Consider the following 25,774-nt stretch of genomic DNA (forward strand, 5'->3'; position numbering starts at 1 on the left):
GAGTACATGTTTTATAGTAGCTTTTCTATACTTATAGGTCACTCTATAACCAGAAAAGCTCCAGGTGTTTCAGTCATATTAGATTACAACTAAATAAACCACAGCCCAATAATACAAAAAGCCAGATATTTTTAGAAAATATGATCTTCTAGATTTGAATGTGTTTCTGCTGTTTTTACTATACTGTTTTAAAGATGATCACATAAGGATTTACTGTTGTGAATTAAGTTGGCATTTTTGCTGGGTTTTTTTTTTTTTTTTTTTGCTGTGTCTGCATTTGCGCCAGTGCTTTACTTCATGTTATAGCATCAAAAATAATGAAAGAAAATCATTAACCCACTTTTGAGGCTTTTATCTGTGTTTGAATCACAACCAGGCTGATTATTATTACTTTTTTATTCGAATATTGTTTTCCCACAACAGTACACCTACATAACCTTAGGCAAAACATCAATCTTCTTATCTTTAATAATACTTAATTTTTTATAATCATTAACTAAAAAGATGTTTTTTTGTTATTCATTATTTTACAGTAACAACCCTTCCAAAATGAAATCACATGCAAGTCACATGCCTCTGAATTTAATTATAGCTTAAAATAACTTGCTTAAAGCTATATTTGAAATCTAAATGGAAACGAATTTAATTGAATTAAAGCAATTTCATATTCATAATGAAATTGTCATTACAAACACACATACATAACATGCTGTGTGTGTGTGTGTACATGTATATTATGTATAGTACACGTATAGTACAAGACTTCATGGTTTTTAGGTATACATATCAGTTTTATCAATGAATTAATAGGTGCATTTTAAAAATAGAATTAAAAAAAAGACAAAAAAGAATTTTCATTTTAAGGGGAGACACTGCAGGCAAAAACAGTTTTTTCATGCACCTGTCAAATTTGAGATTTTGGGCTTTTTGGTTTTTCATAAAGTATTTTTTCAGACTAGTTGAAAGAAAACATCCAAAAGACACTGTTAAGTGTTTCTGTTATAGCACTTTAACTATTTGTGTTAATAGATTTCAATTACAATACATATTTTTAAAGGCCGTTTTCTCAAAATGAGTTTTCTCTCCTACATATATCTCCACTTCAGTAGCATTAACACACACCAAACTTTACATCTTTATTCCTGTCTATATCCTGAAGGTTTTTACGGAGGGATTCGTTCATATATAATTTGCTTGATTATATACAACATTTTATTCCCCAAAAATTGTTAAAATGTATTATTTTCTGTCTGTTCTAAGTATTTTCTGAATTATGGAGTGACAAAATGAGATACCCAAAATTCCCTCTGTAAAAACTTTTGACTCTGTGTCAATAAAATGAAATAAGAATTTTGAAACCAGCTTCATCCTGTTTAGATTTTTGTTCTAGAAATGTATGCAAATTAGCACATTTAATTAAATAATGCCTCATTTGCATATTTAAACCTAACATTTTAGAAAGTTTGTAATACAAGAAATATTTGCAATTATCAATGTAATCAATCAACTAGGTAAGGTGATAACTATTAGTTAATGTTTTTACCCTATTCGCCTGCAGTGTCTTGTGAACACGATTTGTAAATTTGTTTCCCTCTGCCATTTTTATGCCCTTTAAAAAGATGTGACTTATGCTGATTGATTGAGTTTTTCCAAGAATATCTCTCACTCTGTCGTTCAGTGTGTCTGTGTGTGTGTCTGAGAGAGATGAGAGTGAGTGGAAGGCCACACGGTTAAACAGGAAATGGGGGTGACACTACACTGACTCACACAGCACAGAGGTTTGTGGGTAATACTGACACAGAATCGACTGCATGTGAATCAGCCTTCACGTTTTTCACACTATTTTATATTTGATTACAGTGTCATCGGAATGATATTTTCATTTGGGCTTTGTGAGGTTTATGGTCAGTTAGTCATGTTTGTTGTCATGTCCTTTCGCATTAAAATGTCAGTCATTCCAAAAAAAAAAACACAGGCTTTCAACGAACATATAGCTATATTGTAAAATGCCTTTTAATCCATACTGCTGAAAACAAATATTGTGCAAACATCATTTTTTTATTGATAAAATTTTTTGAAAGGAAAATAATTCTTTGTGTCACAGGCTTCTGAAAATTAAATGCAAAAAATATCAAACACGTTCAATAATATCTTTAAAAAAAAACAATTCAATTTTTAACATTGGTATGATGATATCTAATAAGACTATAATACAATAAGCTGGCTATAATTGGCTGATATGGACTAAAATGTGAAGCCAGATTTTATGATATAGTGCAACATACCTTGCAAATGCTAATATTTTAAGGTTATGAAGTTATGAAAACCAAACACACTTTAATATTTCTCAAAGTAACACACAACCCAGACTAGAAGACTGGTACTTGTAATTTCCTGCCAGGTCATTGTACGTTAAGTTTCCAGACATTTCCTTTAATCCTGAAACACATTGCATTGTGTAATTGAAATTACGGTAAAACATTCATGAAAAATCAATAAGGAAAATACCATTATATTAACACAAAACACTGGGGCCTATTTTTACATACTTTTCTTAGAGTGCAGTGTTGTTGTTTTTTTTGCAGTGCAGTGTAGTTTATTCTATCTTTCAAGTATCTCTATATTTATTTTTACTGTTTATTATTTCACAGCCTCATTGAACCATGTATCATTATCAACCAGACTTGTGCTGGGAAGGTTTCTTGAGGTTTATGGTTGATTAGAGATCATTAAAGTTCTTTTATATTACATTATACAGCAGGTTCTTCGGATCCGAGTTTTGCATTCGTGCAGCAGAGCATCAATGGCTTTTTAAAGAAACTGAGAACAAGAAGCTCTTTGTGGATCTCAAAAAGGTTCCTGGAACCTTTATTTTTAAGAGTGAAGGGTCTCTAGTCAGACGCTCAGATGAAGGAAGTGCCAGACACTTTTATGCAACCGGCACGTCATATTCGCTTCTAGGCCTTTCGTGGCTTTGCATCATGACAAAACAACTCGGTGGCACTTTGACTGTGATTTACACTGTGCTTTTGATCGCAATCTCTGGTTCACCTCACTGGTGTGATTGTCTGGAAGCAGGTGATCAATCTTTTCTTTCATTTCCACTCATTTGACTATCAATATCAGTGAGTAATTCATCCTAATTTAGTAACTCACTCGAATGAGGTGGGCGGTGGAGGATGGAGGTTTTGTTTGACTCGGTTGGAAAGTGGCTTTAATTTGACTCTGCCTTCTATGACTAAAGCAAGTGAAATTTGTGAACCACCAAAAAAAAAAAAAGCACCCACGGCCGGCATAGTGGCATATAGAGTGAAGGAGTGTTCTCATCGAGTGATCGGAGGACAGAGACAGTTGAGCAAAAAACATTCCGGTGAGTCACAAATACACCGACCTGCAATAACTCATATCACTAGTCACTAAAATACTACTTATGCTAATATTACTTGAATATCAGGTTAAAAATGTTGCTTTGTGTGTGTGATTATTTTGAGTTGGTCAGTGTTTGTTTGTCATGGAAGTTTAGTTGAAAGGCTTGAGAATGACTCTTCTTGACTCATCCAATCATTTTTAAACATTCATGCATTTAAGTTCTGATCCAATTCAGTGTCTAATGAAATGTTTTTCATAATGAGGTTTGTTGTCTAATTGAAATGTTCAATATGCTGACAAAATTGGTGTAGAAAGAGTTTTCACTCAGAAATTGCAAGTAAATTTCACAAAGAATTACTAAGAAATGGCACATTGAAATAAATGTGAAATTTTGAAGTACTGAAACTGAAATGTTATTTTACTCCAATAATCCATTTTATTTACTTCAGAAACTAAAAATAAAATAAAATCATTTTACAGTTACAAGTTACTTGAGAAATTGGAGTTTTGATTTTATTTGGCATTTATTTTGACAATTTATTTCAAGTATATGCAAAACCACGCTGTAAAATTGTATTTTTCAAAATAATAATTTTTTTAATTAAACAGAGTACCATTTCAGTCTTTCTGCTTCAAAATTTAATGTTACTCACCGTTTCTTTTTATCTGTAAAATTTACTAGCAGTTTCTGAGTAAAATTTAATTCCTCGCTTTTTTCAGTGCATGCAAATTTACATTTTTTAAATGTATGTTTAATAACTGTTCTTGTTTACATGAATGCCTGTTAACTTTTCTGTTTGTTTACATCTTGCTGCCTTTGCACATTTTCTAAAATGTTCTTATTTCAATTTTGTGTCCCTTCCTTTTTGAAAATTGACATGATTGCTTCCATACAAATAATCTTTATGATAGATCTGATGTTCAGCGTACACGTTCCAGCCTTGTAATATGAACTTAGTTAACATTAAATAAACTGGACAAGCAAATCAGTTTGCTCTTGGAAATGGCCGTGTGGATGGTCTGAGCTGGCCATCAATTTCACCGTGAGTAAGAAAGAGAAAAGCTGTTATCCTCCTGCAAAGTGCAACACGTGCTCTCGGGGGATAAGATCCTTTCCTGTCCGTATTAACAGCTATTGCGGGTGTGTTTGTGTGTGTGTACGTGAGTGTGTATCTGTATGAATGATGGCGTGCAGGATGGGACATGCCCCTCCATTCCTGCTCTCTGGGAGGCGCAGGTGCTGTATTAGGATGAAGAGAGTGTCAAACAGGACTAAAACAGAATGAAATAGAAAAGTAAAGGCCAAAGGAAAGACCGACGGAGCAGTTGAGCTATTCGCCGAATAGTTTTGCTGATGGAAATTGACTTTTGATGCTAAGGTGTCTGTTTCGATAATTAGAGGTTTTGGTTTGATTGTTATCTACTGTTTGGATGAGGTTATTATTAATATTATGATTTTAATTATATATTATTATTATTTTATTATGTCATATATTATTGTATTGTATTTCAATAATGTTCTTTTATAATGTTCAAATATTTTTTTTAGTTATAGATCAATCACATAAACTGTCAGACTTTTTGAATGCATTGTATGATATTTAGCTATGCTTAACTTAATTATTTAAAATATATATATATTTTTTTATTCTTCTATTGATGAAGAATATATGAAAATTAGGATTTGGGGATCTAAAATGAGGTGACAATATTTGTACTTTTAATTAAAACCTTAATTGAACTACTAAAAAGCTTAAATTGGCTAAATCTTAAATCTTCTGTCATCCTAGATTCCTTTAAAGACAAATGCATGAATTCATATTGTTTTATTAAACTGTGTTACTTTAGTAAAGTAGTTATTACTCATAAGTAATTGATTAGATATTTTAAAGAATTATGTAAAATAAAAATAATAAACACAGTTTTCTTTTATTTGTTTTTGAAATATACTTTAGCATGTCAAAAAGCGTAATTCCAGTAACCATGACTCCTCATGATGAAAAGAGGTTATTTGTCAACTACACTTTTATGTGGTTGAAGATTTAAAGCCGATTGACAGAAAAGCTTTACAAAGCTAATGCCAGAAGTGTTTTCAGTCGGTTTCTCTCTCTCTCTGTTTCAGTAGATATCAGGATGTCTAAAGCCGTCGAGGACGACAAGATGGGGACTGAGCTTCCAGTGGACAGTACAGGTAAAAATCAATATTACGGTTGATTATTGAAGGTCTATGTGAGCCTGAATGCTTGAAGATGTAGTAGAAATGTATGTTATGTTGTCATCTATATAATCAATATAATTATTGTTATTAGTATGTGAAATCATGAAGATGTAAAGGTTTGTGTGTAGGTGTGATGATATTGTTGGAGAGAAACACTGCATGTGTAAGCGTGTTTTATTATGTACATTGCTATGATTCATTATTATTCCTAGATGTGTGTGTGTGTGTGTGTAAGTGTGATGAGATTTTCTTTTGGCATAATTCTCACATTTTCCACTTGGTCTGAATCACACACAGAACACTTTAGTCAGCCGTGGCCCCAATCTCACACACACACACACACACACTCACGCACAGCGGCATACAGTAACCCAGGTTAAACGATCCCTGGTATTCCAATAATGCAATGCCTCTGGCTAACCAGACCACGCTTTTCTGGATGTGAGCGCCGGAGCCTGAGGCACTATTCTGACCTGATGTGTCCTTCATGTGTGTGTCTCTGTGTGTGTGTTTCTACAGACTCTGATAGGAACAGTCCAGAGGCCAGCGATCAGGTGTGTGAACATCTTTTAGTGCATATTTTTTTAATTAGTGGTTCGATGTCAGTGAATGTGTTTTAGAAAAAAAAAAAAAAAAAGACGTTCATGAGAGATTCTCCAAAGAAATTAACCATTTAGATCAGGGTTGTCAAAGATTTGATTTTGAGGAAAAACTAAATACATATATTTACCGTATGTGGCAAAAAATGCTTAAAGCCTTTCTAAAATGTATGTATGTTCACAGAATCAGGATAATTAATCAACGGATCAAACCTTTGTTTTAATAACACGCAGCATTCGTCATTTGCAAATGTCGTCCCAGGTGAATGCAGGGACAGTCCCGTGGCTAACTTGTTCATTTTCCCTCTTTGAAGTTTGAAGTTTGTTGCTTACTGCATTAACAGTATGGACAGATGCAATGAAAGTTGTGATGATTACAAAATGAACTTCACAATTGTTTCCAAGTTTCCTCTGAATGAATTTTGAACATTAATACTGGTACACTCTTAAAAATAAAGGTTTTATGGGCGATGGTTGATGGTTCCATGAAGAACCTTTAAGATCCATAGAATCTTTCCATTGCAAAAAAGGTTATTTATAGTGGAAAAAGTTTCTTTAGATCAAAATTCACACCAAGAAGATAACAGTTCTTTTAAGAACTAATCACTGAAAGGTCCTTTGAGGAACCAGAAATGCTTCATCTATGGCATCACTACAACTTAAGAGAATCGTTAACATCCATGGAATCTTTCCATTCCACAAAAGGTTCTTTATAATGGAAAAGGTTATTTAGAATATTAAAATGTTTTTGTCACAAAAAAAAGGTTATTTTAAGAACTGTTCACTGAAATTCTTTTATGGCACTGTTGCAAAAAGCTTTTGTAACCTTTATTGTTAAGAGTGTATTTGACTGAGATACAGACCTCTAATTCAACACACAGTTACGTTCTAAGCCTAAAATTGTGATATGTTCTGTTTTAGATTATTTATTATTATCCAGTTTAGGCCATTGAGATTAATCCATTTTGCCCCTAATCAACTGTTCCCGTCTAATTCAGACCCAGCCGATGAAAACAAGTCCTTTCTGCTTGTCTCCTGCACCCAGCAACACAAAGGTGTGTGTGTGTGTGTGTTAATGCATGATTATTTAGTTACATCGAGTTACATTTTTGCTAAGATGGATGCCCTCAGGTAAATCTCTGTTAACATTGTAAAATGCAAATGAAATTTATTTAGTCGTTTTGAGCTGCATTCCTAACAAGATTCAAGACAAGATACGAGAGAGAGAGGGGAGGGAGGGAGAGAGAGTTCAATCAGAAGTGAGGTAAAAAAAAGTTGTAGTTGCAGAGAGGTTCTGGATGGATATTTACACGACTAAACAATTTGAACTGCTTCTCTTCTCTTAAATCGGTGAGTAATCAAATGAATAACTGGAAGTGTGTGTGTTTACATATGGAAATGGACTTTGATTGTGGTTTTTGTCTTTGTCAAGAAAAGACGAAGTGGTTGTTGGTGTAATCGGTCGTTGACACATAGTAATGGCAATATCCGTTACAAACTAGCTGTACCAGTAACAAATGATTCACTGTTCATTTGATACAGATAAGGGAATAAAAATTAATAATGCTATTTTTAGTCTTAGTATTTAGTGCATTTTTAATGGATTTTTGATCATTAGATTAAAATACTTTTACAGAAATTGAATGAAAAATAAATTACTATTACTATTTTTTTTAAATTGCAAGATGCAGTTTTGTGTGTTTTACATTGTTGCTATTTATGTGATTGTGTGCGTTTTTGTGACATATGAGGACACATATTTGTATAATGACATGGGTATGACATAGGTATTACAAGGAGAAGGTGATTTGCAAGGATATTTCCCCATGTCCCCATATTTCAAAAGGCTTATAAATCATACAGAATTAGTTTTTTTTTACAAAAAAAAAGTAAAAATGCAAGTTTCCTGTAAGGGGTAGGTTTAAGTGTAGGGTTGGTGTAGGGCGAAAGAAAATATGGTTTGTACAGTATAAACACCATTACGCCTATGGAATGTCCCCACAATTCACATTGTGTGTGAAGAGTGTTAGTGTATTATATTATCAGTGTTTATGTGGGTGTTTATAATATACGTATACACACATATTGATGTATGTGAATGTTTGATAGATGAAAGCCGAGGAGGCCACTGAGATGACCAGTGTTCACGCTCCTCCACCTCCTCCAGCTCAGCCGGCTCTGCCACACACACAACTCATGCTGGCAGGCAGTCAGCTCGCAGGGGTATGAGCTCACACATACACAGGTCTGCGTGATGAGACAAACATGTAGGCTAGTGAAGATTTTAAAAACAAAACATTTGACATTTTTGAGGGGAAACAAAACAGAAATGAAGCAGACATGAACATTTTATTTATTCATTTAGTTGAAGCTGCATAGTCTCGTTTTCATTTATCTCACTTGTCAAGTGGCCAATGGCCTAAATTAAAATGCAAAAAAATTAATAAATTGAAAGAAAAAAAATTCTCAGCACCACCCAGATTTTAAGTGCTTATTTTTTAAATTAAATATAATAAATTATACATTTAATGAGTTTAAAAAATGATCAGATTAAAATGTTCTATCTTGATTGTTAATGTGGCATTTTTACAAAATTAAACATTTCAGTTAAAAATAAATAAGGGAAAGGGGTGTGTGGCCAAGTATGGTGACCCATACTCGGAATTTGTGGTCTGCATTTAACCCATCCAAGTGTACACACAGTAGTGAACATACACCCGGAGCAGTGGGCAGCCAATGTTGCGGCGCCCGGGGAGCAGCTGGGGGTTCGGTGCCTTGCTCAAGGGTCTCACCTCAGTCGTGGTATTGAGGGTGGAGAGAGTGTTGGTTATTCACTCCCCCCACCTACAATCCCTGCCGGACCTGAGACTCGAACCCACGACCTTTGGATTACAAGTCCAACTCTCTATCCATTAGGCCACAGCGACAACTGTAAATAAACCATGCATACGCTGTAAAAATAAAAAACATTTTATAAGAGAATATTATTTCAGTCTTTCTACTTCAAATTGTTTAATTCAATGTGTTACTTTGCCAATTCTTTGTGAAATTTACTAGCAATTTCTGAGTGAAAACACTGGCTTTGTGGCACTTTAGCTAAACCAGTAGTGCAAAACCCTGAAATAAACTTATTTTTATTTGCTATATTATGCAATAATTAATCTAAATGAAAACAAATATAGATGATATATGGATACAAACGGTGGAACATACCTGGGAACATCAAGGTCATGGGTTCGATTCCCAGGGAAAGCAAGAACTGATAAAACGTGTTTCTTGAAAGCGGTGTTAAATATAAACCCATCTGCCAAATGCATAAATGTAAATAGATACATGGATCTTTCTCTTGCTTTCTCTCTCTCTTTTGCTCTATGCTTGTATTAACTAAATGCAACTACATGTAACTTAACCGTGCTTTGGATGTCATCTTAGGCTCTTCTTGCTTAAGAGAGGGTGCTACAGATGCCGCCTTTTCTGCTTGATGACGCTGTTCTTTTCTCCACCTTTACTCTTTATCCCTCGCTCCTTTCCTTCCTGTCTTCAGCTGGCCGCTCTCCTCCCTGCACAGCAGCAGCTGTTGTTGCAGCAGGCTCAAGCGCAGCTGTTAGCCGCAGCCGTGCAGCAGTCGAATGCTGCGCATGCCGCCCACGCAGCTGCGGCAGCCAATCAGCAGCAGCAGACACAGCAGCAGCAGGCCAATCAAGCAGCAGCACAAGCCCAGTCTCAAGCCAAACCTGAACAAGCTCCACCTACACTTTTGTCACAGCCTATCCAGCTCACTGCCCAGGTATATCGTCAGCGCTGTGGTTGTAGGTTTTCAGGAAAGTGCAGGGCAGATTTGTATTTTCCTTTATTTAAGTTACAAGAAGATTCCCGGTTAAATAAACTTCTTCAGGAGTAACTGTGGCATGCGGCCAGTTATGAACAGAAAATAAGAAAATGCAGTTTGCCCATTAGTTGCAATACGTGCAATACTGTATTTAAATATTTAATAAATATATAAAGTAAATAAAACTATTTCAATTTGAAAAATCCTAATGCAAAAATATGTCAATTTTGTTAGTTTTTTTATTTAAATGTATTTAATACCATTTAAGTATAATTTTGAATAAATGTTTTTAATGCATTTTTTATTGAATTATATGTATAATCCTAATACAAAATAAGATCATTTTAATCTAGTTTTATATAATTACATTTTTAAATTGTTATTTTACTACTAAATGTATCATTAAATAAGTAAACATGTTTGCAAAGAATGCCTTGCATTAATACTGCATCTAAATATTTAATTAATATATAAAATAAATACCAATACAAAAACAAGATACAGTGTTTCCCACAGGATTTTGTGAGACTTGTGGCGGCAGGTGACGTCACATATTAATTAGCATATTTATGACGTCTTTGCGTCGGGTTTGCGTTCAGACAAGTTTTGGCAGTGATCTGTTCTACTCTCTAAACTGTCACATGCTTTAATATAACTGAATGCCAAATAAAACTGTTAACCTGAGCCAGTTGTTTCTGAAACTTGACTTGTAGAATAACTGGATCTTTTCTCTTATTCCCCCTGTCTTTTGTTGCTCACATTTCTTTACTTCATTCTCATAAGGCTTTCTGTCATTCTCTGCAGGACATTCAGCAGTTGCTGCAGTTACAGCAGCTGGTCCTGATGCCCGGTCATCATCTACAGTCTCCAGCTCAGTTCCTGCTTCCTCAAGCCCAGGCTCAACAGGGTCAGCAAGGTGAGACGTGCCTGTTCACACATTAGTTCATTATTTGCCTATGGGGTCTCTGTCACACCAGTAACATTTGTGTGCACTGATGTCTTTAGTGAGAAATTGTCTTTAATGCTCTTTCAGGTTTGCTTTCAACATCAAATTTGATTCCACTACCTCAGCAGAGCCCAGGGAGTCTCCTGACCTCCCCATCTAGACTGGGCCTTCAAGCACAGGTAAGAAACCGAAACGGGTCCAAACTACATTGACAGCCTGATTATTGCTTATTTAATTAGCAAGTGGTGTCCAGTTATCATCTCAGTAATAAATATGGTTATTTTTCTTTCTTTTTTTTATCAGTGTTAAGGGCAGTTTTCAACAGTCCAATCAAATAAAGAGTCAACAAGTAAAAGAAGGTCAAGCACATTGCATTAGGGGATACAGTATGTGACGCAGTGTGCTCTGCTATGTATGGAAAATGGAAAATTTATGCATATCATGTATATATTACCATTCTAAAGTTTGGAGTCAGTAAGATTTTTATTAAAAGTATTGGTTTTAAGTTAAAAGACTCTAATGCTTGCTAAGGCTGCATTTGTATGATCAAAAATACAGTAAAAACAGTAATATTGCTCAATATTGATCATTTCTTTTTGAGAGTGAAAAAAACCATGTATTTTATATATATATATATATATATATATATATATATATATATATATATATATATATAATTACTGTCACTTTTGATCAACTTAATTCTTCCTTAATAAAACTATTCATTTTAAACATTTAAAATCTCACCGACTCCAAACTTTTGGAACGTTAGTGTACATATCGCATACTTCTACAAATTTTTAGTATGATGTAATATGCCAGAGTCTAGATTTGTTCCCTTTCAGCTCTAAAAAGTTGGAAAATAGGGGTAGAAATAGGGGTAGAAATCAATATAATGTGAAACTTGAGAGGAATCATTAGTAATATGTTTGAAATGGAAGCGCTGTCTGTATTACACTACACCCGTGTTTGAGAAAGTAGTGTGTTTCCCCAATCTGTGCTGTAGCATCATCTTGACAACAGGCTGTGGTCATTGCAGAGGGAGAAGAGCGTGGAGAGCGCTGTGAGCTCCGCCCCCTCCTCAGCCCCACCCATGAACTCCGTTCCCACGGTGACGGCTCACGCCGAGGAGCCCAGCGATCTGGAGGAGCTCGAACAGTTCGCCAGAACCTTCAAACAGAGGAGAATTAAACTGGGCTTCACACAGGTGTGTGTGTGATGATTTCTGATATTTTCTGTCACAGTTCAAAAGATGTTCGTAAAATTCTAACTTTATATATAAACTTTCTTTCAAGACACTTTTTTTGACATGCAGTTAATAAATACAATGAAATAAACATTATAAACAATACTTATTTATCATATTTATTTATAAGATAATTTATAACGAGGCATTTTAATGTTAATAAATCTTTATTTTAATTGTTTTAATGCCATTTTAATACAGCTTTAATGTATTTTATATTGTTAGTAAATATTTTTTTGTATTTTTATTGAAATAATTTATATATTTGAACTGATTTAATAAACATTTAATACAAGTTTAATGCATTACAATTTTTTTATGAATATTTAGGTTAAAAAACTATATATCTTTTTTTTATTTTTATTTTTTTTATTAAAATAACCAATACATTTATGCATTTAGCAGACACTTTTATCCAAACTTGTATTCAAGTTAGTTTTTTTTTTTTTTTTTTTAAATCAGCTCTTGCTTTCCCTGGGAATCGAACCCATGATCTCAGCGTTGCTAGCGCTATGCTCTACAAAAATACTCTATTTGAAATACATGAAAGCAGCAATATTTATTTATCATATATATATAAATAAATATATATATATATATATATATATATATATATATGGAGATATATATATATATATATATATATATGTATGTATATGTATGTATATAATTAAGAGAGACATTAGCTTACATTTTTCATTAGCTTTTTAAAAATTTAATTTAATTTTTTTCATTAAATGCCGTTTTAATGCAAATTGAATTTATGCATTATTTTAATGCATTATTTAGGATCAGACTTTTGATTTTTTTATTTTATTTTTTTTTCACATGGGAGTCCAGCTGTATTGTTATTTTTGACAAAAAGATCTAAACCCATAACGTAGATTCAAACAGTTGGCCCAATGAGAAATTTAGCTTTAATTATGCTATTCATTGACGATCAAATAAGTGATGAGTTACTTTGTGAGAAAATAATACGGTTAGCAAAGGCATTTCTATCTGGATGAGATTAAAATTCTTAGAGGATTTGAACTAGATTTTCTCAGAGGATATGTAATAAAAAACCACATAAGTTGGTATCGAAATAACACATGTATGTGAAATGTGACCTGTCCTGTCCTGCCCGCATAGGGATAAATTGCTAAAACAAGCGAAGGGTAACTCTGCTCGATGTCTTCCTGCAGGGGGACGTGGGTATGGCCATGGGTAAACTCTATGGCAATGACTTCAGTCAGACCACCATCTCACGCTTCGAGGCTCTCAACCTCAGCTTCAAGAACATGTGCAAGCTCAAACCCTTGCTGGAGAAATGGCTGAGCGATGCAGGTGTGTGTTTCTGTCAGTTTTCTTTTGCTGTTTCACAATAGCGTTCCCTGTGATTCATGTTACAGTGTGTGTGTGTTTTTGTGTAACAGAAACCATGGCAATAGACAACATGCTGCCAAGCCCCAGTTCACTGTCCTCACCTCTGCTGGGCTTCGAAGGCTTGCCTGGACGCCGCCGAAAGAAACGCACCAGCATCGAGACCAACGTCCGCATAGCCCTGGAGCGCAACTTCATCTCGGTTAGACGCACACATCAACACATCACATGTAGCAAGATTTTCATTTTCTCTCCACAGAAATTGTATTTCATTCACATGACTTGGATCATTCTGTACAGCACACCTCAGCACCAGAAATGACCTCTTTTTTGCTGTCTCACGATAAAAAATAATATATTGGTTTTTGAAAATGCTGATGCCTTTTTTTCTCTCTCTCTCTGGAGAATCAGAAATCTGCCGCAAACTAATTTATTGTAACATACAGTATAAGAATTATGTCACCACATTAAACCCTTATACATCTGGCATGATTGTAGAAGTATTACTCAACCATTTTTTACGCATTAGACATAAAATTATATGCATTAAACAAATAATATCAATTTACTTAACTTACTGTTCCAGAAGGCTCTCTTTGGAAAGTCTAGTGATTTGACAGTGGTTCCCAATTAAGGAAAAAGAGCATGATATTATTACAAAATAATTAAAAATACAATGAGATATAATATAGTAATAACGATGATAATGTTTATTATATCTTATTACAAACTGCTTGTAATGTTAATTTTAAGGTCTATATGGATAAAATAAAATGATAAAATATATTCCCAAAATATAACAATACGTCATATAAAATATAATTCCAGAATATAATATGTAATATAATATAACTTAATTTTGGATAAAATAAATGAATGCAAATAATAAAATAATATTCCAAAGTATAATATTATAATAATTATGTATTTTATTGCAATGCTTGCAATGTTCATTTGTAAATTAAAATAAAATAAAATATATTTTTTAATAGATTGAATAGACAGACAGATAGACAAACAACCAAATCAATCAATCAATAAAACTGTGTATTTTGTTACACCGTGAGTGGAACACCAAGGTGCGTTCACACCAGACGCGACTTGCGCGAATAAATCACGCTATTCGCGCGTAGTTGGACGTGTGAACATTTTGGGTTTACTCGCTTCATTTTGGGTTTACTCGCTTCAATGAAGAATTTCACGCGTGAATGAAGAATTTCACGCGCGAAATTCTTCATTCACGCGTGAAATTCACTGCACAACAGACGCGAATTCGCGTCATGGGCGGGGCTTCTGCCAGGGGGCACAATGACTGCCACAGAGAGCATATGTATAGAATTTGGCAAATAAAATAGCCCTTTATGTGCTATGGAAACACTGGACGCGTGTATTTCAGCTGAGAATGTAGTTGTTTAAAACTCAAATCTGCGGTTTATCTATAAAAACAGCCCCTATTTGAAAATGTGCTTCGCCGATTTCGGAGCCGTGAGCTCCAGGCGATCACCGGGCGCTCGTGCTCATGTATCCCGAAGAGAGGAGCATAACCTCGGCTAGTCCTTCTGACATTTGCCGCTGGCTCTGATGTCTCTGTAGTGGATAAACATAAGATATAATTTGTTTTGGGTAAATCTAACAGGTAATCTTTGGTCTATAGTACAGCTCCGGATACAGCTACGATGATTTAGTCCTCTGTTGTTGTTTTGATTTCTGCCTCGCTCGTAATCACGTCACTACTAGAGCAAGCTCCTGATTGGTTAGCGCGGCGCGAATATCCGCCAAAGTTCAGATTTTTGAACTTGCGCGATTCGCGGGAATCGCGCGTTCCGCGCGTCAAACACTCGAAACGCTCAATTCGCGCCGCGTCATTTGCGCGAATCGCGTCATTCGCGCCTCCTCATTCACGCGAATCGCGCCGCAGGATGTCTATTCGCGTCTTTGCATTGACTTAACATGTAAATCACTCGCGCTTAACGCTTCATTCGCGTCTGGTGTGAACGCACCACACTGATGTGTTTTTCCAAGGAAACCCATCTAAGATCAAGTCGAGGCAAACAGCCAATTCAACTGAGGCGCTGTCTCTTTCCGTTTCTGAGTAACTCTACTTGTAAGCATTATGGTCAGTTCAAAAAAAAAATTATATGGCTAAAGAATATATTATTTCATTGTATTATGCCACTGTCTTCACAAAGAAGTGTCTAGAGTCATGAAATGATTGTCTAGTCATCAACTATATTTTTGTCCTGTTTTATGTTCAAGGCTTTTTTTATGCAGGCCACTAATCACTTTTAATAACGGTTAATATAAGCTAAACAAGCCTGCACTGACAACGAAAATTTAGAAGGAAGTAAATAGATATTTGGGTGGTGTAATATTATCCTACAATGTCATTTGTTGATATATTAAGATATGATAATATAATCATATTAGATAATATATTAACCTATGTTATTTAAATTACTAAAATAGCCAATTGACAATAATGATCAATAATAGTTCACCACACTGCATGATGCGGTGACAAATTCAACCACACAGCTTCACCTAATTAATTATTAACTAAACAAATTTGTTTAGTTATATCATTTATAATTTGAATAAGACAACAACACCAATAAACTTTGGATAAAAAAAAAAAAGGTTTTATTCATTACATCATAGATCAGATTTTTTTCTTCAGGAAATGGGCAGACTAAATAGCACCACAGAAGCGAACAATAACCGAAAATTAAATTAAGACTCTAAATTTTGAACAATTATGAGTAACATTAGGCTAAAACATAAATTATATCTTGATCGCTGTTAGATGCTGAGCCAACCCAGGACGTTTTACTCATCTCCCCACCATCAGACTCTCCATCGCTCATGGTATTTAGTGCTTCTTATACTGCTTCAGCATCCATAAATCGCCGCTTTTTACTCATTTTGTCTTTATGAAACTGATCACCGCTAATTCAGTGAGTGAATGGTGTTGCCTATGTTAAAACATAAGCGGCAAGAAAATGACAGTGCGAAAATGCAGGCATTATATAGTGGGTAAATTTGACCTGCACAGCGCTTACAGGTATAGATACCCCGTTTTTTGATCTGGTTTTATCTTAACAATTTTTTTTTTATATTTTAGTAAAAAGTCATTGGGCCTTTTTCAAGAAACATTCGTAAATATAGGAATAAATTCTGAGTAATTGGTGCGTAAAATGGACCTTCCCGAAAACTCTCCTCCGGATTCACAAATGCTTCGCACACATCAGATTTGACAGTTAAACGTGTATGTTAATGAATTCCAATCATTCGTAAAAAGGGCGCTTGTGCACGCTCATTCACAATTAGCATAATCCCTGCCTATGAATTACAGCTACGCAAATTGCGTGTCCAGGAACACAGTGGAATATTCTGGTCTACTTTCTCAGGTTTGGCTCCAGTATATTGCATAAATGCTAAAAAGACTAATAGGCCATATGCCTAAAAATAAATATTCAATAATGTGTGTCCACCAAAGCGTTTTTAGCCAACCGAAAAAAATGTCAGGCGCGCTTCTAAAAAACAGCCAGCTGGTGGTGCTTGAGAATGCTTTGGTGGCACAGCATTTTTCCAGTTGTCAATTTGGTTCCTATGATGTGGAATATCCACGGCAGTAACGTATTACCAGTATCTCATTTTGAAGAATATTACTGAATATAAAAATGCAGTAACCAGTGATATTAACTTCTCTATTGTTGTTGAGTTGTTGTACAAGTAGGATGATTGGTCAGTGCAGTATTTGTCCTGCCCCTCCTCCATTGATTGGACGGCTGGGTAAAAGTGACAGTGACGAGCCCTACGTTTTACCCAAAGCTAAACGGTTATCAACTCTCAGCTACAAAAAATAAAAATAAATAATAAAAGAAAAAACAGAGCAAACTACCTTGTAAAATATTAAGATGGCAGTGCATCAAAATTCTGTGTCATCAATTTGCAAAAAATAACACTAACATTTTGAAAATACAAACACTTTCATGAATCCAACAATTTGAATTGAATAATATGAATTTAGAACAGTTAAAAAAATAATAATAATAATAAAAGATTATACATAAAATACAGTGCAGTTAGTTCAGACGTAGCACAGTGTCCATTCAATAAACGCACAGCTAAACAGATGAGTTTTGAGTGTGGATTTAAATGTGGAACCCTTGGTATTTCTAACTGACTCTATCCTAATGATCTGAGTGGTCTGTTAGGTTTATATTCAGTGAGCATATCTGCTATGGATTTAGGTCCTAGGCCATTGAGCGATTTATAAACGAGTAAAAGTACTTTAAAATCAATCCTAAATGTAATTTTCCACTGCGTGGTACAACGCTGCTTGGCACGGTTCAGTATGGCACGGCTCGGTTTGCGTTTCCACGGCAGTTTAGTACCAGTTTAGAGTGGGCGGGATTATTCACGTTGTTATAGTTGCTCCGCCTCTACCGCCGTGACTCCTGAAAAACTTTTTTAATTCCGAGTCGCATCACGCTCTCGCTGGATCTACTCCTCGGCTATCAAACAGAGGACAGCCTGTACTTCCTGAACAGACAACGAAACAGCCATTTTTTGGTTGTTAAAAGCAAGGTGCGCTCATTCAAAACAGTTGTGTTTGACCCTTCTCTGGTTGTGCTGATTTAAATCTAGCGGGTCTGTTGTGTCTCGTGCCGCAAGTTCAATGACGCAAGCAGTGACGATTTTCTCTTGCCAATCAGTGATCAGCTGAGTTTACATGTCACATTTTGGTAACAGTACGGTTCACTTGGAACCTCGGCCGAGGTGGTACTAAAAAAAGTACCAGGTATCAGGTACTGTACCCAGTGGAAAACCCCCCAAAAGTGAGCCGTACCGAACTGTACCGTGCCGTACCATGCAGTGGAAAAGCTCCATAACTGGTAGCCAGTTTAAGGACCTGAGGACTGGTGTGATATGCTCAGATTTTCTGGTTCTAGTCAGAATTCTGGCAGCAGTGTTCTGGATGAGCTGCAGATGTCTAATGGTCTTCTTGGGAAGGCCGGTGAGGAGACCATTACAATAATCCACCCTGCATGTTCTAGTGTGAAGGGTTCAACAAATCTGTATTTACATGCATTTTTGAGTACCAGTTGCTCAACTGCTTCTTTGATTTATGTCATGCATTTAGCATTTCATGCATCAACATGAAATAGTCCCAGGCTGAACCCTGGGCTTGGTCCAAGTGTTTTTGTCATATGTCATGTACTCATGCACCTCATTTCACCCCCAGAATCAGAAGCCTAACTCTGAAGAAATCCTGTTGATGGCCGAGCAGCTCAACATGGAGAAAGAGGTCATCCGAGTCTGGTTTTGCAACCGGCGGCAGAAAGAGAAGCGTATAAACCCCAGCAGCGCCACCCCTCCTCTGCCCAATCAGCCTCCTGCGCCGACGCACAAACAGCCCTGCTACAGCCCGCACATGGTACACCCACTCACGGCTTTAACCACTGATCTCGCCCAAAGCCGTTTCTGCAGACGGCTGTGTTCAAATGTTGTTTGCGTGGTGCGTCGTAAGAATGGGTGCAAAATGCCGTACCGATGTCTGGTCATGACATGTTTGAATAATGTTTCATAATTGTACCTTTGGAAGTAAAGGAAAATATTAAAGACCATCATGAGGAGAAATATGTTTGTTAATTGCAGTCTTATTCCTTTTTCCTGTAGATGTCCAGTCAGGGACTGGCTCAGGTCGCTACCAGTCTCAGCACAACAGGTAAGAAGAGCAGTTCCAATGAATAATGTACACTTCAAATTTGTGGTTAAAAGTGCAGACACTGAATCCTTCCTCTTGAATCTAGCCGCCAGTCCCACACTTTCTGTGGCCTGCCCCCTCAACCCCAGTGGACATGCAGCAATGAGCTCCGCCCCTTCCTCTGTGACTCCGCCTCCTCTCAGCACAGTCAGCCCCACTCCGCCCAGTCTCAGAAGCCCTGGCCTAAACACAGGGTGAGAAGCTGCTTCATCTGCTTAGGGCAGGAAAATGTTCTTTTGATGCTGTATTTATAGTAATGATGAAAAACTTTTTTAAAATTGAAACAATAATAATAGTTAGTAATAGTATATGGAATTATTTTAGTGTCTTTATTATTCAAACAAAAATTCTGTATTTGAGAGCAAAACTAATTATTTTGTAATTAAAAAATAAAAGTTTGCAAAAAAAGTCTTCTTAAGGTTCAAAATTAAATTAATTGAAAACAAAATAATTTGCAGTGCGTGTAAATCTTTAAAAAATATATATTTTTCTTTGTGCACTTCAAAAACTTTTCATCACTAACACAAATGTTGCTCTCTTTCCTGCCTTCTTTTTTTGCGGGTCTAAAACGTTTGTTTGCGAGTTGAAAAGTTTTGCTTGCGAGTGAAGCTGTGTGTCAGTGGGCGGTCTCTACGCACCAGGATGAAAGGCCCTTTTCTATTGGCCACTCTCGATTGAAGTGACAGTTTGACCACGCCCACTACGCTTTCCCGCCACTGACGCCAGTCAGTATATATATATGTGTGTGTGTGTGTGTATGTATGTATATATATATATATATATATATATATATATATATATATATATATATATATATATATATATATATATATATAGATACAGTGCCCTCCATAAGTATTGGAACAGTAAAGACAAAATTGCTCTGTTGGCTGTGGAGTCAAGACATTTGCAAATATGATTAAAAGATGAATATGAGACAAAACTACAGAATGTCACATTTTATTATTAGCCGTTTCAACATGTTTTACCAAATAAAAAGAACAGCACTTTTAGAGTTCATCTCACTCATTGATGTGAGCATAAGTATTGGGACAGTTGAACATAAGGCAGATATAAAAGATTAAAAGCTATTATTTAGTTGCAGATCCCTTGCGCACAATCACAGCAGTGAGTCTGTGACCCATAGACATCACCAGACTCTTGGTCTCATCCTTTGAAATACTTTTCCCAGCCTTTAATGCAGCCAATTCTAATTGTTGCTTGTTTTGGGGAGTTTCTGCCTTTACTCTCCTCTCCAGCTGGTGAAATTCATGTTCAGTCAGATTTAAATCTGGAGATTGACTTGGGCAATCTAAGACTTTCCATTTCTTTGCCCTTATAAATTCCTTGACTGAACTGGCAGGGTGTTTTGGGTCATTGTTCTGATGCAATATGAAGCACTTCCCAATGAATCTGGTGGCATTTTCTTGAATATTGGTAGGCAAGATGGTTTTGTATCCTTCCAAATTCATTCTGCTACTGTCATCATACATTAAGTCATCAGTAAAGTTGAGAGGGCCTGTTCCAGAGGCAGCCATGCATGCCCATACCATGACACCACCTCCACCATGCTTTACAGATGAGGCTGAATGCTTGGGATCATTGCAGTTCACTTTTTTCTCCACATTTTTGCTTTCCCATCACTTAGATAAAGGTTCATCTTTGTCTCATCGGTCCATAAACACAGTTCCAAAACTCTTCTGGCTCACCTTTGTGCTTTTTTGCTAACTCTAATCTTGCCTTTCTATTTTTGGTGCTGGTCAGAGGTTGCTGGTCATCTTGCTGTGTAGCATCTGTAATTCTGTGTCAAAGTCTCCTGAGGACAGTAGATTGTCAGAGCATCACCCCAGCTTTACAGACATGTCTTTTAGGATTCATTTTCACAGCTTTTATGATTTGTCTGTCATCAACTACTGTTGTTTTCTCAGCCGATCAGGTTGTTGTTGGTTGCTGGTGTCGCTGGTGGTTTCCAAACTCTTGATTTCTCCATGCCCTTTGTTTTTGCTATAGCTCTTATTGACTTCCTTTTTCTTTTAGCATCCAAATCACTTGCTTTTCTTTCAAAGTCAGCTCCCTAATCTTCATCCTGGTTTGTGTGTCATCATCGAATGCAAGATTCAGGATACAGAAGTAATGGATATAACTGATACGACACATTCCCTGCTTTTAATATCTGAAAAATTTATTAATTAACAATTAATTAACAGGACACAGCTGATCACTTAGAAAGACCTGTGAGGCAACTGCTCCAATACTTATGCTCACATCAGATAGAGGGATGAAACTCCAAAAGTGCTGAACTTCTTAGCTAGTAAGAAGAATTTGTCTTGACTCCACATTCAAGTAATTTTGTCTTCACTATTCCAATACTTTTGGAGGGCACTGTGTATATGTATGTATAAATAAATAATGTTAGTTTATTCATATTTATTTTACTTCGACATTTGAATTTTTTTTGCAAATTTTAACAAATTCCAAATCCAATGTTATACATATTGTAAATGATTTTAGACCAAGACGATGAAATAAATATATACATAATAATTGTATTAATTATTTGTTTAGGTTGTTTTAATCAGCTAAGAAAGTAATATATTGAGTAATGTATAATGAATATTAATATATTCTTGTTTATTATATTTTGACATTTGAAAAAAATATTTGTACAAATTCTGTATCCAATACTGTACATAACGTAAATGATTTAAGAGAAGGACTGCTCCAAATGTAATTAATAATAAACGTAACAAAGACTATTATTAATGAACAAACAATTAACCCGAGCAATATTTGTTTACATCTAACATATTGAGCGATACAATATTATGAATGTTAATTGTTCTTGTTTATTATATTTTTTTAACGTTTGAAACCACATTAGGAAATTTGCACAAATGTACAAAATCTAGTGTTACATAATGTAAATAATCTTAGAACAGAATTGTTACAAATGTTTAATAATTATATACAGTACCAAAAAATCTTTTAGGTTGTTTCAATCAATTAACTATATCTGAATCATAAAATATTGTGAATGTTCATTAATTATTATTTATGATACCTCTGATGTGCAAGAATATTTGCATAAATCCGGCATCCAGTGTTCTGCATTTTGCAAAATGTTGTGATCATGAATAGTTGAGTTCATGAAGCCTGTAATTACAATAATGTGTTTCTGTCAGCAGCTTTCATTATGACTAAGCATTCTGAAATGAAATAATTACAGCTTTGCTGTAGTCTTATCATACCTGTTTTCGCAATGCTATCTCTATTCTCAGTTGTGTTCCAAACCTGTCTATTTTAACCTAAACCGTATGCTGAATTTCTTGTTCTTGAGTTTTCTTTCTTTGTCTGGCTCATGTAAGTCTTTCCAGCATGTGAAATGAACACAAACTCCACGATGAATACGGTTGCTCTTGAAATGTCACAAAAAATGCTTGCTTCTCTCTGCATGTATGAATGGCGTGTGTTTGTGGGCACGTGTAAATGACACCACACACGTTACAGGAACACAATGATGGGTGTAAGCACAGGAATGAACCAGGCCCTCATCAGCAGCAACCCTCTGGCCACAATGCAAGGTTTGTCATAGTGAAGAGGACGAGATAAAAAAGGCTTGGAGAAAAAGATGGTTGCATGGAAGTGTTTTGATAGAAATATATGGAGCAGGAGAACATATTTAGAGATCCGTTAGAATAACATGAGGGAAACCTTCCCATCATTCATCATCAAAGAGCCTTCCGCTGTACTCCCACCGCATATTCATCACATCTTCATCCTCACTTCTGATGTGTGTGTGTGTGTGTGTGTCTGCATGCGTGTGTGTGAGAAGAACTGTGTTTGTGTACCTTGTCTGTCTTTTTCAAAAGCACCTGGCATTTCTAGGCCCTTGTTATTGAACTCATCATTGAACTTTCATCCTAACCACTTAAAACCCTTTGCCACCAACACAGTGCTGGAGGCGATGCACAATCTAGAACTATATATGTATATGTGTATGTGTATGTGTTTAAGTAATACACACACACACACACACACACATATATATATATATATATATATATATATATATATATATATATATATATATATGTGTGTGTGTGTGTGTGTGTGTGTGTGTGTATTAAACATTTGCATTTTATTTATAATAAATATTAATACATAATTAAATTTAATTCATAGAAGTCTAGTTAACTGAAATCTACGAATACTGATTTTTTTTTATATATATCTTTTTACAAAATTGTATACCAAGTTTGAAAAATGTTAAATATTAATAAAATTATTAAATTTATTTTATAAAAATCATATATGTGAATTGAAAGCTGTATTATTGAATATTTTTTGTTGCAAAAACAATATAACAAAACAATACTTTTATTCAGCAAGGATGCCTTAAATGGATTAAAAATGGCAGTAAAGACATTTATAATGTTACAAAAGACTTATATTTCAAACAAATGTTGTTCTTTTGAATTTATAATTATCAAATAATTATGATAGGCTTTTTCAAAAAATATTAAGCAACAGTTGATAATAACAAGAAATGATTCTTGAGCAGCAAATCAGTAAATTAGAATGATTTCTGAAGGATCATGTGACACTTAAGACTGGAGTAATGATGATGAAAATTCAGCTTTGATCACAGGAAAAAAATACTTTTAAAAATATATTCGAATAGAAAACAGCTATTTGAAATTGTAATAATATTTCATAATATTACTGTTGTTGTTTTTTTTTACTGTATTTTTTATCAAATAAATGCAGCCTTGGTGAGCAAAAGAAAGTTCTTTTGAAAATGTTTTCTTTTTTTTTTTTAAACCTTTTAAATTGTTGTGCATATATTTTTAGAATTTAATTACACGAAAGCTGGCATGATGGCATATAGGTACGTAATTGTAATTACTTTAAATGTTAAAATACATTCTAAAAACTAATAAGACTCTTCAATTAGTCTTTTTTCTACTTTCAATTAGTAGAAAAAGCAGCTGTTTCCAAGTACCAGCACCCTTTTGGTGGAAAAGGGGCATCAAACTGCCATTGTAAGATTTTGGTGAGAGTGTATGTTTTATATGCCCTAAATTTAAAAATCTTTCTTTCCCTCTATTCTCTCATCTGTTTCACAGCCCTGGCTGCCAGTGGTGGCCAGATGCCCATTTCCGCTCTTGAGGGCAGCGGTCAAATGTTCCTGGGTGGAGCTGGAGGTCCAGGAGCTGGACTTCGTCAGTCCCTCTTCCTAAACCGCCCCACTTTACTACCCCTGGCGAGGAGCGCAGGCATGGGTCTGGTCGGCACCCCCAGGGCTTCTCCGCCTCATGGCGCCAGCGGCACAAGCCCAGACTCCCGCTCCGTCTCCCCCTGCTCAAGCCCCGCCTCCTTCTGCTCGTTAGGTGACACCTCACCGCCCCCTCTGGGCGGAGCCATGGCTGAGTGACGCCCACACCAACCTGCTGCACTTGAGGGGAGTCAGAGGGGCGGAAGAATGAAGACAGACAAGACTCGCCTTTTCAACCAAAGCCATTTCTCACTCCCTCCATTTCTCTCTTGTGCTCTCTCTCTCTCTCATTACGTCTTTTAATGCCAAAAATATAGAGAAATGAGCAGAAGAGAACAGGATTACGGGGGACTGTTTAAACCAAAAAATTGACCTACACCGCATGGAGAGGTGGCTTCGACGGAGCTACTTTGAGAATGTACATTTATTCTTTTCCAAATGGAAAAAGACTAACCTACACGAACAGAAGAATTTGAGGGCAGGGTCGAGAGCCAAAAAACTTTGCGAAGAAAAAAGGAAAACGGGTGGCAACGAATGGAACAAAGGAAGGACATTTGACAAGTGTCACTGGACGGTAGAGAAGAGAAACCAAAAAATAAACACATGGAGGAAGAATGGAAAGACTCACAAAGACAAAAAATGCCAAAACCAAAATACCAAAAACCAAAACCAAAAATCGGAGAGAAAAGCTTTACCTAAGACTTTGAAACCTGACTTGTCCAGGATTAACTCTACACAACACCAAATGCCATTTTTCCATGCACCCCTTATAATTTAAATTTTTTTGTAAATGTATTTCTCAATCTACCTCTGCTACCAAGTATTTAGATTTTCTCATTCTTTTCATTCCATTTTCATTTTTGATCCATGACATTTTCAGCATATTTTCCTGTCAAACTTACAATGAAAAACACAACGCCAAACGAATTTAGAGGGATTTGTCTCTACTTTCAACAGTATTACACACACACAGGCGCTTACTGCTTACTGCTCCCCGATTCCCTTTCCATCACTGATCATCTGCTGGAAGCGCGTCCATGCCTCAATCCTCAACTCACTTTTCTTGGATACCAAAGCGTTTGTCTGGCCTTTTGCGTCAGCTGAAAAGTGCTCAGATGACAAGACCTCAGACATGTCAAAAAAAAAAACAGCATACACAA

The 25,774-nt window shown here is 35.6% G+C and overlaps 1 protein-coding gene across 1 annotated transcript in view; it reads left to right on the forward strand.

Moving 5' to 3' along the window:
- LOC306847466 (POU domain, class 2, transcription factor 2-like) overlaps nucleotides 1-24,773 on the forward strand; it is a gene marked incomplete at both ends in the record, with an annotated part of 54,624 nt that extends 29,851 nt beyond the window's left edge. The window contains 15 exons of the mRNA XM_079381411.1: nucleotides 5,492-5,560; nucleotides 6,107-6,141; nucleotides 7,185-7,241; nucleotides 8,296-8,409; nucleotides 9,731-9,973; nucleotides 10,820-10,931; nucleotides 11,049-11,140; nucleotides 11,968-12,168; nucleotides 13,392-13,533; nucleotides 13,623-13,771; nucleotides 18,818-19,009; nucleotides 19,252-19,300; nucleotides 19,386-19,533; nucleotides 22,847-22,920; nucleotides 24,466-24,773. Coding sequence (XP_079237537.1) covers nucleotides 5,492-5,560; nucleotides 6,107-6,141; nucleotides 7,185-7,241; nucleotides 8,296-8,409; nucleotides 9,731-9,973; nucleotides 10,820-10,931; nucleotides 11,049-11,140; nucleotides 11,968-12,168; nucleotides 13,392-13,533; nucleotides 13,623-13,771; nucleotides 18,818-19,009; nucleotides 19,252-19,300; nucleotides 19,386-19,533; nucleotides 22,847-22,920; nucleotides 24,466-24,773 — 1,985 coding nt within the window. The remainder of the gene's footprint in view (nucleotides 1-5,491; nucleotides 5,561-6,106; nucleotides 6,142-7,184; nucleotides 7,242-8,295; nucleotides 8,410-9,730; nucleotides 9,974-10,819; nucleotides 10,932-11,048; nucleotides 11,141-11,967; nucleotides 12,169-13,391; nucleotides 13,534-13,622; nucleotides 13,772-18,817; nucleotides 19,010-19,251; nucleotides 19,301-19,385; nucleotides 19,534-22,846; nucleotides 22,921-24,465) is intronic.
- Nucleotides 24,774-25,774: the final 1,001 nt, after the last annotated feature.

Source organism: Barbus barbus (assembly GCF_936440315.1).
Source record: "Barbus barbus genome assembly, chromosome: 27".
Taxonomy (NCBI): Eukaryota; Metazoa; Chordata; class Actinopteri; order Cypriniformes; family Cyprinidae; genus Barbus; species Barbus barbus.